Genomic DNA, 16,965 nt, shown 5'->3' on the forward strand with positions numbered 1-16,965 from the left:
TGCCCTTGGTGTGTTATCAGGGGAGCTAATAAAACATGCTAGCAGTCAGAGCTTAGCATCTTTGAGCTATTGCTTGCTAGAACCTTCAAATCTTATGTCTTTGTCTCTTGTTTTGAGCCTGCCCTGACAATTTGTTTGCTGGGGGTAGGAGGTTCTTTGGTCTTAAAATATTTGTAATATGTAAGTTTATTTCTAGCCATTTATCTACTGTAATTGATCAGTGGGTGAGGTTCCTGAAAGAAAACTTTTTTCCCCAATAAGCATGCCAGTCAATCTGGGGCTTTCTTAGAAAGTAATGACTTGACAGTCATTTTTTCCTCACTAAAACCATTACAAACCATTCTTCTAGTCAGATAGATGAGTCAGATTACAAAGAATTGTAATGCTTGTTTCAAAAATACTCATTCTAGAGTATACATTTTTAATCTGCAAATTCCAGACAAATTGGGAGCAGTAAGCTTGGTTCTCTTTCATTTCTTTATAATTAGTTGATATAGATGTTTCAAAACCAAAAATAAGAATGTGGGCTCTCAAAATGGGAAAAGATGAAAACTGCCAGAGAATAATTTGAGACCTGTCTTGCCTGCCACATAATAGCTGCCACCAGTCTAATGCTGCTTCAATACAGTGCTCTGCAAAGGATAGTGTAGCATTCATGATAGATAATGAATGTGCCTTTTCAGAAGACACGATGACTATGTAAGGTAATATTTTTCATACTTTAGATATTATAAGTCCTGAATATATTTTTCTGTATTTTTTTAATATACCTCATATAAAAATGAAGTAAAAAATATTACTGTTGTCAGGAAAAAAAACTTTCTGAAAGGTTAAGATGAACCTAATTTTAAATTGAAACTTACCTTTAATATGCAAATAAATCTTATGTTTTTTCTAATCCAATGTAATCTAATTGCAGTTGATGAGTAAAGAGTCTCCAGTTTCTTTTGGAAATGATGCTTACATTGACCTTGAATGTCAGGTATCTAAGATGAGATGTTTCTTTTCCTTTAATCACAAGAAATCAGTGCCTAATCATTATGGTTCATTGTTAAGCAGTCTTTTTCTATTGTGGGAGAGTTTTGTGGAAAATTTGAATAATGTATACAAAATAAAATTTGACCTTTTTTTACAGTTATCTGTGTAGAAGTACATAAATTCTGGTAGATGGAATTAATTTTTATGTCAACTGTCCCTTGTAAACTTAAAAAAATGAAAGATTATGAACCTGTCTGTGAAAAGGAGAAGGCCCATCTAAAATTTATTATGCATAATAAAATATATACATATGCATTAACTATGTGCATATTTTATTAGACCAGTTTTCTTGTAGGTATTTCTTTATTTCCCTGACTACATTCATATAGAAACTTGGAAGATATGTCTTTTAATTATTATATTGTCCCTTAAAGAGATGTAACTGAATGTTTCCACACTGTTTATAAGATTCATTGTCTTTTTTCAGATGGGTAGGTTTCTCCATCACAATGTTGATTGTTTCCCCTGTTGTACAGTAAGAGTAGTTCCCAGTGACTAGACAGGTTTTACCTTAACTGTTTATTCCTTGTATTCTACCTCCCAATCTTTTGTGCATTTGAAAAACAGATTAAAGACTGAAATCATGTATTTGTTGCATCCATAAAGAAAAGTAGTATTGATGTTTGGTTTTTTTCCAGTGTACAGAGGCAATAGATTCTTCAGAGCTAAGCTGTTTGGTTTTGGGGGATTCTCAGTTTACAGAATAAATGTGATAACTTCAATGTTTTATTTCAAGGCCAAATATCACTTTCAGCTATATTTACCTTTGTTTGTTAGACAAATTAATGATTACAGTTGCTACTTTGTTTCATTGTAGAAGCAGAATTGCTTTTCTTTTTTCCCCAAACTTCAATATTACAGAAATATTAAAAAAGACTTTACAATCATATAATTCATAATTTTGCTATATCATTTATAGAGATATATGATTATGAAACTAAAAATGATTGTTGTTTATGATAGCTGAAGAAAACTACAGAAGAATTAAATGAAGCCCTAGCAACAAAAGAAGAAATTGCTGAGAGATGTAATGAGTTAGATATACAGGTAGGTCATCTTCAAATCAAGAAAAAAGGATCTTAATTCTTGAACAGCTGAAGAAAGGAATTATTGTGGAAATTTACCTTTATATTTAAAAAAAAATTCCTCAATTGCTGTATTTCTTACCCATGTTAGCAGAGCAAAAAGTGTGTGCCCACTTGTATTGATTCAATGATGTCAGCATTAAGGTGATTGGTACTGACAAAGCTTTTGTGCATTCAAGCAAGAAAGGATCTGCTCTGTTGTGGTTTAACCTAGCAGGCAGCTAGAACAACCGCACAGCTGTGAACTCACTCCCCCTTGCCCCAGTGGGATGGGGGAGAGACTCAAAAAGAAAAAAAGAAAACGTAAAACTTGTAAGTTGAGATAAAGACAGGTAGCCTGGGAGGAATACAGAGAAGTTGTCCGAGCAGTTAGGGATCAGGTTAGGAAAGCTAAAGCCCTGATAGAATTAAATCTGCCCAGGAACGTAAAGGGCATCCAGAAAAGATTCTATAGGTGATAAAAGGAAGACTAGGGAAAATGTGGGCTCCCTCTGGAATGAAATGGGAGACCCAGTTACCCAGGATATGGAGAAGGCTGAGGTATTCAATGATTTTTTTGCCTCAGTCTTCACCGGCAAGGGTTCTAGCCACACTGCCCAGGTCACAGAAGGCAAAGGCAAGGACTGGGAGAATGCAGAGCTGCCCACTGTAGAAGATCAGGTTCGAGAATATCTAAGGAACCTGAAGGTGCACAAGTCCATGGGACCTGATGAGATGCATCCGTGGGTCCTGAGGGAATCATAGAATCATAGAATGGTTTGGGTTGGAAGGGACCTTAAATATCATGTAGTTCCAACCCCCCTGCCACGGGCAGGGACACCATCCACTAGACCATGTTGCCCAAAGCCCCATCCAACCTGGCCTTAAACACTTCCAGGGAGGGGGCCTCCACAACCTCTCTGGGCAGCCTGTTCCAGTGCCTCACCACTCTCACAGTAAAGAATTTCTTTCTAACATCTAATCTAAATCGACTCTCTTTTAGTTTAAACCCATTACCCCTTGTCCTGTCACTACACTCCCCAATAAACAGTCCCTCCCCATCTTTCCTGTAGGCCCCCTTCAGGTACTGGAAGGCCACAATAAGGTCTCCCTGGAGCCTTCTTTTCTCCAGGCTGAACAATTCCAACTCAGCCTGTCCTCACAGGAGAGGTGCTCCATCCCTCTGATCATCTTCGTGGCCCTCCTCGGGACTCGCTCCAACAGCTCCATGTCTCTTGTACTGGGGCTCCCAGAGCTGGATGCAGAACTGGCAGATCCATCATATTCGAAAAGTTGTGACAGTCCAGTGAAGTTCCCACTGACTGGAAAAGGGGAAACATAACCCCCATTTTTAAGAAGGGAAAAAAGGAAAACCTGGGGAACTACAGGCTGTCAGGCTCACCTCTGTGCCTGGCAAGATCATGGAGCAGATCCTCCTGGAGACTATGCTCAGGCACATGGAAAACAAGGAGGTGATTGGTGACAGCCAACACGGCTTCACTAAGGGCAAATTGTGCCTGACAAATTTGGTGGCCTTCTATGACAGGGTTACAACATTGGTGGATAAGTGAAGAGTGACAGACATCATCTACCTGGACTTGTGCAAGGCATTTGACACTGTCCCACACGACATCCTTGTCTCTAAATCCGAGAGACATGGATTCGATGGATGGACCACTTGGTGGATAAGGAATTGGCTGCATGGTCGCACTCAAAGAGTTGCGGTCAACGGCTCAATGTCCAAGTGGAGAACAATGACGAGTGGCGTTCCTCAGGGGTCGGTACTGGGACCGGCACTGTTCAACATCTCTGTCGACGACATGGACAGTGGGATCGAGTGCACCCTCAGCAAGTTTGCCGATGACACCAAGCTGTGTGGTGTGGTGTGGTCGACATGCTGGAGGGAAGGGATGCCATTCAGAGGGACCTTGACAGGCTGGAGAGGTGGGCCTGTGCGAACTGGATGAAGTTCAACAAGGCCAAGGGCAAGGTCCTGCACATGGGTTGGCGCAATCCCAAGCACAGCTATAGGCTGGGCAGAGGACAGATTGAAAGCAGCCCTGAGGAGAAGGACTTGGGGGTATTGATTGATGAGAACCTCAACATGAGCTGGCAGTGTGCGCTTGCAGCCCAGAAAGCCAACCATGTCCTGGGCTGCATCAAAAGAGGTGTGACCAGCAGTTCGAGGGAGGTGATTCTGCCCCTCTGCTTTTGTGAGACCCCACCTGGAGTACTGCATCCAGCTCTGGGGGCCCCAGCATAAGAAGGACATGGAGCTGTTGGAGAGAGTCCAGAGGAGGGCCATGAAGATGATGAGAGGGCTGGAGCACCTCTCCTATGAGGACAGGCTGAGAGAGTTGGGGTTGTTCAGCCTGGAGAAGAGAAGGCTCCAGGGAGACCTTATTGCAGCCTTCCAGTACCTGAAGGGGGCCTAGAGGAAAGCTGGAGAGGGCAAGTAGTGATGTTTACAAGGACAAGAGGTAATGGTTTTAAACTGAAAGAGGGTAGATTTAGATTAGATATAAGGAAGAAATTCTTCACTGTAAGGGTGGTGAGGCACTGGAACAGGCTGCCCAGAGAGGTTGTGGAGGCCCCCTCCCTGGAAGTGTTCAAGGCCAGGTTGGATGGTGCTTTGGGCAACCTGATCTAGTGGAGGGTGTCCCTGCCCATGGCAGGGGGGGGTTGGAACTAGATGATCTTTGAGGTTCCTTCCAACCCAAACCATTCTATGATTCTAATTGGACAGAAAAGGAAGACAATAATAACAATAACAGTAACAATAACATTAAAACCAACAATAATAAAATAATAAAAGAATATACAATAATAATAAAAGAATATACAAAACAAGTGATGTACAGCACAGTTGCTCACCAATCCAAGGCGATACTCAGCTAGTTCTCAAGGTGAACTGCCTTCCAGCCCACCTCCCACTTATATACGGAGCATGACGTCATATGATATGGAATATCCCTTTGGCCAGTTTGGGACAGCTGTCCTGGCTGTGTCCCCTCTCAGCTTCTTGGACTCCCTCTGCCTTCTCGTTAGCAGGGTAGTATGAGAAGCTGAAAAGTCCTTGACTAATTGGCAATGACTAAAAATATCAGTGTGTTATTAACATTATTCTCATCCTAAATCCAAAACACAGCACTACACTAGCTGACAGAAAGAAAATTAACTCTATCTCAACCAAAATCAGGACAGCTGCATTGCTCAACTCATGAGTTACAGAAATCCTGGGAGGAGTTCTGCTGGTATAATGATTTCGGGGAAAAGTTACAACCAAATCAAAGTTACTCTAGACTAACACCTATGCATAAACTAAGTTTTATTGTAAACTTAGCATATCTGATCTGGAAGGCATCAACAGACTAAACCTGGAACCCAGAAGAGGCATTTCAATAAATTCTTATTTTGGCCTGTAATTTGGCTTTTAGCCAAGCAGTAATGACCGGAATTAATGAAGCTTTGTGCCTTATTGATTTGTGTTTGATGGTTGGTTGATTTTTTTGTGTCGGATGCAAGTTCTAATAAAACCTTTCCTGTCTCTTGGGATATTTATATTCTTTCTTTTCCCCTCCAACCCGCATTTTGATTGTATACTGTCTAATAATATGAGCTTATGCTTCAGATGTTCTTTGAGTCACAGCACTTCGGCTTCTCTGCCTCATTGCCTGTTTTCACAAAGCTGGCAGAAATTTAATCAACTCTGTTCCTGTTTCAAGTCCATTTGCAATTGGCTATTGGATTAAAATATTAATTGGAGAGGCATGGCCATGAGAGACTTGAATATTCTGTGTGATTGTATAAACATTGTTTTCTTTGGAAAACATGTTAAAAAAACTTACTATGGGGTGCTAGGGTGTGCGCGTGGGGTGGTAGTGCTTGAAAAGTAGGCAGACTTTAATACAGTGACATAATTTTCTTTGATAACTAAGATATTTTTCTTTATATATTTCTGAGAAATAAAGGTAAGAATGCTGTTTTCTTTATGGTAAATCCCATCCTTAATGCTGTAGTATATTAATTATATCACATATCAAATGAAAAAGTATTAAAGTTACAATGTGTTCCTGTGAAGTACAGTTTTGTGAACTTGATGTTTCCAGTTATGAGTTGTGTTAATGTTTTGCTTTGTGCACCAAAAAATTGCTCTTTACAGATGACAGCTCCATTATTCCATTCTGTTCTTTTATTACAACAGGTTACAGCACTTCAAGAGGAGAAGAGCATCTTACTTGCTGAGAACCAGATTCTGATGGAACGTTTGACTCAATCTGATTCTATAGAAGATCCCAACAGCCCTGCAGGTCGTAGGCACTTGCAGCTGCAGATGCAATTAGAGCACCTCCAAGAGGAAACATTCAGGTAAAAAAGCCACAAGTGGATAAACTGTAGTTGGCAGCCAGTATGACTTGTATGCTTTTGATTCTACTGGCATTTATGCTAAATTATAATCGGTGGCATAACAATCATAGTAGTGAGGTTTCTGTTATGATCTACCTGTTTATATACTTAGACTTTTAAAAATATGGATTTTTAAAAAAAAAACAAACTGAAATGCTGCATCCACTCCCCTTCCCCTCCCCTGGAAGTTATAGCAATTCCTAGCTGAAAGTTTGATATGGAGTACTACAGACAATATTTTTAATAGCAAAGTATTTCCTTTTATAAATTTGAAAATACATTATTTGCTATCTGAAAGATAAAAACAGTCCTTAATGTAAGGGTGTGTGGAAGGAATGTCTACTCCTTTAAGGTTATCTGGTCAAGACCTTTTCACTGCATAAAAGGGATAATAAGAGAAAGAGGAAGCCATAAACAAGGACATACAGGGAAACAAACCTAACCAAGAAATTATAAGGGAGGCAGTGACGAGAACCAAACCTGGTCAGTCACACCAAATGATAAGCTTATGTGAGTGTGTGAAAATGCTTATTCCGGAAAAGTTATCTCATCGAGGAACTCCTAAATTGGGATGATAAGAAAAGGAGAAGACAAAAACCCAAACATACAGATCTGACAAAATAAACATGGAGACGACAAGAATCAAAGCACACCAGTCATACTAATTGATGGGTTATCAAGAAACTACAGGTGCCACTTCCAGGAAGACCAACCAGGACTTTGAAATTGATAAGACTGTAAACCAGGGGAGATCCTGGACACTGGATTGGGAGGGGTGAAGGAATCAATAAAACTATACAAAAAAAAAGGAAGCCTACAGAGGGTGGAAGCAAGGGCGGGTAGCCTGGGAGGAATACAGAGAAACCATCTGATCAGTCAGGGATCAGGTTACGAAAGCCAAAGCCCTGATAGAATTAAATCTGGCCAGGGACATCAAGGGCAACAAGAAAAACTTCTATAGGTATGTCAGTGATAAAAGGAAGAAGAGACAAAATGTGGGCTCCCTCCAGAATGAAATAGGAGACCTGATTACCAGGATATAGAGAAGGCTGAGGTACTCAATGACTTGGATCAGTGCAATCCCAAGCACAACTACAGACTGGGCAGAGAATGGATTCAGAGCAGACCTAAGGAGAAGGACTTGGGGGTGCTGGTAAATGAAAAGCTCAACATGAGCCAGCAGTGTGCGCTTGCAGCCCAGAAAGCCAGCCATATCCTGGGCTGCATCAAAAGAAGCATGACCAGCAGGTTGAGGGAGGTGATCCTGTCCCTCTACTCCGCTCTCGTGAGACCCCACCTGGAGTACTGCATTGAACTCTGAGGTTCCCGGTACAAGAAAGACATGGACCTGTTGGAGTGAGTCCAGAGGAGGGTCACGAAGATGATTAGAGGGCTGGAACACCTCTCCTATGAAGAAAGGCTGAGAGAGTTGGGGTCGTTCAGCCTGGAGAAGAGAAGGCTCCAGGGAGACCTTATAGCAGCCTTCCAGTACCTGAAGGGGGCCTAGAGGAAAGATGGAGAGGGACTGTTTATCAGGGAGTGTAGTGACAGGACAAGGGGTAATGGTTTTAAACTGAAAGAGGGTATATTTAGATTAGATGTTAGAAAGAAATTCTTTACTGTGAGGGTGGTGAGGCACTGGAACAGGTTACCCAGAGAGGTTGTGGAGGCCCCCTCCCTGGAAGTGTTTAAGGCCAGGTTGGATGGGGCTTTGAGTAACCTGGTCTAGTGGAGGATGTCCCTGCCCAGGTCCCTTCCAACCCAAACCATTCTATGATTCTATGAATAAGGTAGGCATTCGAGAGCAAAACTCTGTTCTGTGTGGTGTTGTGCATTGGACTGTTGTCTCCTTTTCACTGCGCATCAGAAGGCTTTGTTTCTCGTGTTTCTAGAGAGGATGATGATCATGAAAAACAGAGACGAAGAAGACATTAAACGTCTCTGCTTTATCTTCATCCCTATTTGTGAGATGACCAACCTCATCAAGTAACAGACCAATATTTTCTTCAGTCCTCCTTTTGCTTTTAACATACGTAAAAAAGCCTTTTTTTGTTATCCACCACAGTACTGGCCAGCTTCAACTCCAATTGAGCTTTGGCTATACGAATTTTCTCCCTACAGTGGTGAACAGCATCTCTGTAGTCCTTTCTTCCAAAGTCCATACACTTTCTTTTTCCTCCTATGTTCCAGAAGGAGATCACTGCTCATCCAAGCCAGTCTTCTGCCCCACTTTAACTTCCAACACATTGGAATTGCCTGCTCCTGTGCTTTTAAACAATGGCTCTTAAAAATTGGCATTTATAGACCCCAATACCTTCAAAAGCAGACTCCCAGGGGGCCTTACTAACTAGTTCCTTGAGCAGCCTAAAGTCTGCTCTCCCAAAATCCAGGGTAGTAGCTCTGCTGACAGTTTTTCTCATATCACCAAAGATTTTAAACTCAACCATTTCATGATCACTGTGGCCAAGACAGCCACCAATCATCACATCACCCACGAGACCATCTCTACTTACAAACAACAGATCTAGAAGGGCACCTTTCCTAGTCAACTCTCTTAGTACCTGTATTAAAATGTTATCTATCTTCAATGTGCTTCAGGAATTTCCTGGACCTGTTCATGTCTGCTGTGTGATAGTCCCAGTTAACATCTGGGAAGTTGAAGTCACCCATAAGAACAAGGGCAACTGATCTAGAGTTTTCCCTTAATTCTTTATAGAATAATACATCGGTGTCATCAGCCTGGCTGGGTGATCTATAGTGGACTCCCACAACAACATCTGCTTTATTAGCTTTTTCCCCTAATCCTTACCCAGAGGCTCTCAGCCATGTCATCCTGTTTTACTTCAATTGTACAGGTTAGAAGCTGCCAAAGATGACTATCGCATACGTTGTGAAGAACTAGAAAAGGAAATTGCAGACCTGAGACAACAGACTGAAGAGCTTAGTACATTAGCAGAAGAGGCTCAGTCTTTGAAGGATGAAATAGATGTACTCAGGTAAACTATGTTCCATTAGCTTTAGGTTGTTTTTTCTTTCTTAGAATATATAAATAGTTTTAATCCACAGTAAAATTCATATAATTAAATTTAATCTTCATTAGCTTTTGGTGTAATAGTTTTAAGGATGGATATGTATTAAAACACTTCTTAAGCAAGTAAGTAAAAGCCACTCTGTGGCCATCAAAATGATGATTCTAACTTTTGTGTCAAGCAGTCTGACATCAGATTACCAAGTACCAAAAAGTTCAGTTCAGTGGAATTCATTCTAGTTTCACACTGTTGAGTATGCCCATGGGGATTCATTTGTTATTGTTAGCTTACAGGTTTTGGGTGTTTGAAATTTTTGTGAAAACTTTCCAATTAAAGGATATTTTCCTAATGTTGTTTGTTTTCAATCAAGCTGTGAATTAGGAGTTGATTACAATTTAAAGTAATGATGTAATATTGATAAAACTCTATTTGAATGTATTATAAACTGAGCTCTGTCTTGCATTTTTGTTAAAGAGGATTCAGACTCCAAAACTACTATGGTAAACCTGTATGACTACTTGGGAAACTGATATAATAGCTGTTAGCATAAATTTGCCATTTCCTTTTTCAGAACACATTTATACCTGATTATCTTAAAAAAAAATAAATAAAGGGCAGAAAATATTATTTTTACTCTGGTAAAGCAGTGGCTTCTGAGGATGAATTTAAAGTTGGAAGGAAATAGACTGGAATTGTAGGAGTGTTAACAATTTATTTTTTAATTAATATTGGAAGCAGATAAGGAAATTATAGGAAGAATTATGCCATTCAAAAGCACTTCTGATAACAGCACTTTGTGTCAACTAATGGGGGGAGCAGACAACTTGAAAACCAAGACATTTAGTAGCGTGTGAGGATATTTGTGTTCTTGTGCTCCCTTGATGTTTGGGAATGTTTTCTACATTGGTTTTTAGTCTTCCAAGTACAGATTTAATACAAATGTTCAATCTCTTGTCTTCCCAGGCATTCTTCTGATAAAGTGGCCAAGTTAGAAAGCCAGGTAGACTCATACAAAAAGAAACTAGAAGACCTGGGTGATTTGCGGCGGCAAGTGAAACTATTAGAAGAGAAGAATACGGTGTACATGCAAAACACTGTGACCCTGGAGGAAGAACTAAGGAAAGCCAATGCAGCACGTAGCCAGCTGGAGACATACAAGAGACAGGTGAGAACATCATCTACTGAAAGAGGGTAGATTTCCCCACTGCTGGAAATTATCAAGTGAAGAGTGGATGCTTTTTCTGAGAAAGCTCTGATTCTAGCCCCACTACTGAACTTGAATTAGGAATAACTTGATAAACCTGCTACTTTTTGAGAGATGAGATGGTTCATTGACAAAGTAACACAAACTTGACATATTGCCCCCTGAAATAAAGAAAACTGATAATGAGCCTGCAGCTGAATTTTCATGTTTGTGTATTAATAAACAATAACAAATGTCTAAGCACTAGAAAATTTACCTAATAGCATGAACTGATGCCTGACTTCTGAGTGAGGTTTGTAGAAAAAGAGATGACAAAAGGTTTCTTGACAGTTTATTCTTTTCCTTGGCTTCTCTGAAAGTAGGAGGATTATTGTCATGGTTTAACTCCAGCCAGTAAGCAAGCACCACACAGCCACTTGCTCACCCCTCCCCTGCCAAGGGGATGGGGAGGAGAATGGAAAAAAAAAAAACACGTCGGTTGAGATAAAGACAGTTTAATAAGATAACAAAGGAAAATAATAATAATGATAACACCACCACAAGTGATGCACAAATGCAATTGCTCACCACCCGTGGAATAAAAAAAACCCTGATGCCCAGTCTGTTTCTGAGCAGCGAATCTGCCTCCTGGCTAGCTTCCCCAATTATATACTGAGCATGACGTTATATGGTAGGGACTATCCCTTTGGCCAGTCTGGGTCAGCTGTCCTGGCTGTGCTGTCCCAGCTTCTTGTGCACCTGGCAGGGCGTGAGAAGCTGAAAAGTCCTTGACTTAGTGTAGACACAGCAACTACCTAGCAACAACTAAAAACATTATGTTATATCAACATTATTCTTATACTAAATCCAAAACACAGCACTATATCAGCTACTAGAAAGAAAATAAGCTCTATCTCAGCCAAAAGCAGGACAATTATTCTACTATTCCTAAACTCTTTGGTTCATAGTATTATACATATTTTCCTGTAAATCTCACTTGTATGTAAATTTTTAAAGATACTTTACCTCTTTTTGTTGTTTATTTTGTTTGTGCTAAGGTCTAGTATTTTAATTCTTTTGGTTATACTGAAACATATAACAATTGATGAAAGAGAATTTTAGACTGTCCTGTAGGTAAATATTTCACTTATTTGCCTCATGGAGCATGGTCATTACCTACTTTCTTTCATATGTTTTCTTTTAATGTTAATAATTGCAGACAAATTACTGCTTCTTGCTCTTACAGGCAGTGGAATTACAAAACAGATTATCTGAAGAATCCAAGAAAGCTAATAAACTAGATTATGAATGCAAACAGTTGAAAGAAAAAGTAGACAGCCTCCAAAAAGAAAAAGATGTAAGTTTCATTATATTATTTTTCTAGTAGTAGTGAAAGCAACCATTTTTCCTTTATTACACAGAGCTATGGTTATCAAAAAAAGCTTTTACATTGAGCTTTTTGAATTCATAAGTTTTATTTTCCACTTAAAATTTTCTAATGTTTGTGTAAAAATACATTTTTAAACTCAATGTTTATATTGCATGGGATAAAGTGACTGTATTAAAATATATGCAACAGATTTTCAAGAAGATTTGCTTGGTGGAAACCCTTTGACCTTGTATAAAGGACCTGCATTTCAAGTGATTGCAGATATGGTTTTCTGTTTTGTCACCTGGAGAGAAGTGTTCTTTTGGGATTGCTTGTTTTTAATGCATTCTTTTGAGTAAATAGGTGCCTGTAAAAACTATATCATAGCTAAAGTAGTCTCTCAGTGTTTCGGTTAGTGATTCTTAACCCATTATTCTTTCTCAATCCCATTATTCTTTCTGTTTCTTGATTATGACATCTTAATGTGGCATCAATGACATAGATACTGGGGTCGAGTGCACCCTCAGAAGATTTGCAGATGACATCAAACTGAGTGGTGCAGTCGATTCACTAGAGGGAAGGGATGCCATCCAGAGGGACCTTGACAGGCTTGAGTGGTAGGTCCACACGAACCTCATGAAGTTTAACAAGGCCAAGTACAAGTTCCTGCACCTGCATTGGAGCAAACCCAAATATCAATACAGACTGGGGGATGAATGGATTGGGAACAGCCCTGCAGAAAAGGACTTGGGGATACTGGTGGATGATAAATTGGACATGAACCAGCAATGTATGCTTGCAGCCCAGAAAGCCAACCGTCTCCTGGGCTGCATCAAAAGAAGCGTGGCCAGCAGGTCAAAGGAGGTGATTCTCCCCCTCTACTCTGCTCTTGTGAGACTCCACTTGGAGTACTGCATCCAGCTCTGGCGCCCCAGTACGAGACAGACATGAACCTGTTGGAGTGAGTCCAGAGGAGGGCCACAAAGATGATCAGAGGGCTGGAACACCTCTCCTATGAAGAAAGGCTGAGAGAGTTGGGGTTGCTTAGCCTGGAGAAGAGAAGGCTCTGGGGAGACCTTATTGTGGCTTTTGAATATATAAAGGGGGCTTCTAAGAAAGATGGAGAGAGACTTTTTACCAAAACCTATAGTGACAGGGCAAGGGGCAAGGGTTTTAGACTGAAAGAGGATAGATTTAGATGGGATATAAGGAAGAAATTTTTTTATGATGAGGATGGTGAGACACTGGAACAGGTTGCCCAGAGAAGTTGTGGCTATCCCAACATTGGAGGTCTTCAAGGTCAGGATGGAGTGGGCTTTGAGCAACCTGATTTACTGAAAGATGTCCCTGCCCATGGCAGGGAGGTTGGACTAGATGATCTTTAAAGGTCCCTTCCAATCCAAACTATTTCTATGAATAAAATTGCCCATCACAGATAACAAGTTAAGTTGTGATATCTTGTCAATTATATTTTAGAGTTAGCTATTGAACTCATTTTTGTCCTTGTGTCTGTTCTGTCAGAGTATGATAGTATGTGATTTATATCTTTAATAATAATCTTTCTTGGAATTTTCTATATATGTTGTGTTGGCTGATAGATACCCATGCAATTTGTTGAGTTAACTTTTTCTTCCACAAGCACTTCTACCACTGACTGCAGCCCTAGTGCTTTTTCTGTTCCTCAAAGTACTTCTTTTCTGTACCTGTAACTCTTCTCTTTCTGCTACCTGACATTTCAAGTTCTCAGCTGCCTGTTTCTCTTCTGATCTTTCAGGTTTAAAATATTCTTGCTTTCCAGTAATCAACTTCAAAGTATTTTCTGGCTGTCAGTATCAAACTCTGCAATATGTTCCCTGCAGAGTGTCTCTTTTTACTGCAATGGTAAAAATCAGTCCAAGCTTTATAATCTGAGGGTTTTGTGAAATAACTGTTCATACAACTAGCATACCCACTATATTCAGGTTGAACCAACAGTTAAACCAGAAATAATCATGCAAGGTTCAGACAACACAAGCCCCTGATGCACCTCACCAAAGCACTGTTTGCCAAAGCGATCACAAGTCCTGAATCCATTTGGGTTGACTTGTATCTGGTGTGAGCAGCTACCAGCCAAAACATCTCTGTACCTACACAGAGCTAAGGGCTGTCCTAGAACTCTTAGTGACATGGTGTGCTGGGTTTGCATGGCAAGGTTTTGGTAGCGGGGGGGCTACAGGGGTGGCTTCTGTGAGAAGCTGCTAGAAGCTTCCTGTCCTGGTTTAAGCTGAGAGGATTGATTTTTCTTCATAGTAGTTAGTGTGGGGATATGTTTTGGATTTGTGCTGGAGACAGCATTGATAATATAGAGATGTTTGTGTTCTATGGACTTATTGTTGAGCAGTGTTTACACGGGGCCAAGGCCTTTTCTGCTTCTTGCACTGCCCTGCCAGCGGGATGGCTGGGGGTGCACAAGAAGTTGGGAGGAGACACAGACAGGACAGGTGACCCAAACTGACCAAAGGGATATTCCATACCATATGACGTCATGCTCAGTTTATAAGGAGCTTGGGGGAAGAGAGAGGGGGGGCGGCGGCGTTCGGAGCAATGGCATTTGTCTTCCCAAGTAACCATTACGCGTGACGGAGCCCTGCTTTCCTGGAGATGGCTGAACACCTGCCTGCCCATGGGAAGTGGTGAATGAATTCCTTGCTTTGCTTTGCTTGTGCGCGCGGCTTTTGCTTTCCCTATTAAACTGTCTTTATCTCAACCCACGAGTTTTCTCACTTTAACTCTTCCAATTCTCTCCCCCATCCCGATGGGGAGGGAGTGAACGAGCGGCTGCGTGGTGCTCAGCTGCCAGCTGGGGTAAAACCACGACACTTCCCCTGTGTCTCATAGAGCCAATGCCAGCCAGCTCCAAGACGGACCTGCCGCTGGCAAAGGCTGAGCCAATCAGCGCCTCTGTGATAACATATTTAAGAAGGAGAAAAAAAAAAACCAGTTAGAGAGAGCTTTTGCAGCCAGAGAGAGGAGTGAGAAGATGTAAGAAACTCTGCAGACACCAAGGTCAGTGAAGAAGGAGGGGGAGGAGGAGCTCTAGGTGCCGGAGCAGAGATTCCCCTGCAGCCCATGGTGAAGACCATGGTGAAGCAGGCTGTCCCCCTGCAGCCCATGGAGGGAGGATGAGGGGGTGTAGAGATTCTACCTGCAGCCCGTGGAGGACCCCACACCAGAGCAGGTGGAGACACCTGAAGGAGGCTGTGACCCCATGGGAAGCCTGCGCTGGAGCAAGCTCCTGGCAGGACCTGTGGATCCGTGGAGAGGGGAGCCCACGCCAGAGCAGGTTTGCTGACAGGACTTGTGACCCCGTGGGGGACCCACGCTGGAGCAGTTTGCTCCTGAAGGTCTGCACCCCGTGGGAGAGACCCACACTGGAGCAGTTCGTGAAGGACTGTCTCCCCTGAGAGGGACTCCATGTTGGAGCAGGGGAATGATGAGAGGAATCCTCCCCCTGAGGATGAAGAAGCGGCAGAGACAATGTGTGATGATCTGACTGTAACCCCTATTCCCCATCCCCCTGTGCTGCTGAGAGGAGGCAGAGGTTGAAGCCGGGAGTGAAGTTGAGCCCGGGAAGATGGGAGGGGTGGGGGGAGGTATTTTAAGATTTGATTTTATTTCTCATTCCTCTACTCTGTTTTGCTTAGTAATAAATTAGATGAATTCCCTCTCTAAGTTCAGTCTGTTTTGCTCGTGACGATAATTAGTGAGGGATCTCTCCCTGTCCTTATCTCGACCCACAAGCTTTTTGTTATACCTTTTCTCCCCTGTCTAGTGAAGGAGGGGGAGTGATAGAGCGGCTCTGGTGGGCACCTGGCCCCCAGCCGGGGTCAACCCACCACACATGGGACACATCCTACTTCTAGAGCAGACTACTGCTTTGATTTTTACATAAATTGTAAACTCTTCTCTTATGTCAGAGTCTTGGGATCCTTTTGGGCTCCTAACCTGATGCTACCTGTAGCTTCTTTGCCTTTGCCTTACTGGCAAATGGGAGCATATAGGCCTGATACTACAAAAGAGTCAATGTATCTACACCCCAGGATGGTCCAGTAGTGTTCTTCAGTTGTCTTTGGACTGAGCCTGAAACAACTAGTTTCCTTCCATGTCTGAAATGCTCAGATGATGGCAAAGCCAGTGACAGATCAGGAGGAGCAAGTGGAACTGCTGTCTAACTTCCCACTGTTGGAAAAGCAACATTGTCAAGTTACTGTAGTTCATCCGTTGTGTTGACTTTGTATATCCCCCATCTACTTTACATTTCCCTCCTCTTGTCTACTGAATCTTGCTTTCCTTGGTAAGGGAAAAGTAGCCTATGGTATTTTAGCTCATTTGCTTTTCTCTTGGAGCCAACTATGTGTGAGGGGAAAAGACAGGTGAGTGGTCCCAATGGATGCTGTTTGCTATCTGGTACCTGAAGTTTGCATCACAAATATCTTGATTTGTGACAGGAATGGAACACAAAATCAACAAAATGGGACACCAGGGTCACCTCCAGCACTTGTATGTAAGCAAGGAAGTGCCTACAGTGGCACCATTATGGAGAAATCCCCCAAAACACTTTCTAGGACATCAACATACTGGGATGCCTCTCTGAAGTTTCTGTACACTAATGCATGCAGCATGAAGAGTTAGAGATCTGTGTGTAGTTGCATGGCTACAATCTTGTTGGGATCATGGAGACATGGTGGGATGGCTTCCATGACTGGAGTGTTGCAATGGAGGGGATACAGGCTCTTCAGGAAGGACAGGCTAGGAAGAGAGAGCAGCTGGAGTGCTTGGAGCTCTGCCTGGGGATGGATAAGGAGCCACCTGAGAGCTTACAGGTTAGGATTATAG

At 41.8% G+C, this 16,965-nt stretch overlaps 1 protein-coding gene across 8 annotated transcripts in view; it reads left to right on the forward strand.

Annotated features, from left to right (window-relative positions):
• Positions 1 to 16,965, forward strand: part of LOC142599168 (protein Hook homolog 3-like) — a 133,139-nt gene that overhangs the window by 77,804 nt on the left and 38,370 nt on the right. For all 8 annotated transcript variants that reach the window (XM_075738950.1, XM_075738946.1, XM_075738948.1 and 5 more), the window contains 6 exons: positions 920 to 982; positions 2,002 to 2,085; positions 6,307 to 6,470; positions 9,365 to 9,505; positions 10,502 to 10,703; positions 11,968 to 12,078. In XM_075738950.1, coding sequence (XP_075595065.1) covers positions 920 to 982; positions 2,002 to 2,085; positions 6,307 to 6,470; positions 9,365 to 9,505; positions 10,502 to 10,703; positions 11,968 to 12,078 — 765 coding nt within the window. The remainder of the gene's footprint in view (positions 1 to 919; positions 983 to 2,001; positions 2,086 to 6,306; positions 6,471 to 9,364; positions 9,506 to 10,501; positions 10,704 to 11,967; positions 12,079 to 16,965) is intronic.

The sequence above is a fragment of the Balearica regulorum genome, chromosome W, assembly GCF_011004875.1.
Source record: "Balearica regulorum gibbericeps isolate bBalReg1 chromosome W, bBalReg1.pri, whole genome shotgun sequence".
Classification (NCBI taxonomy): Eukaryota; Metazoa; Chordata; class Aves; order Gruiformes; family Gruidae; genus Balearica; species Balearica regulorum.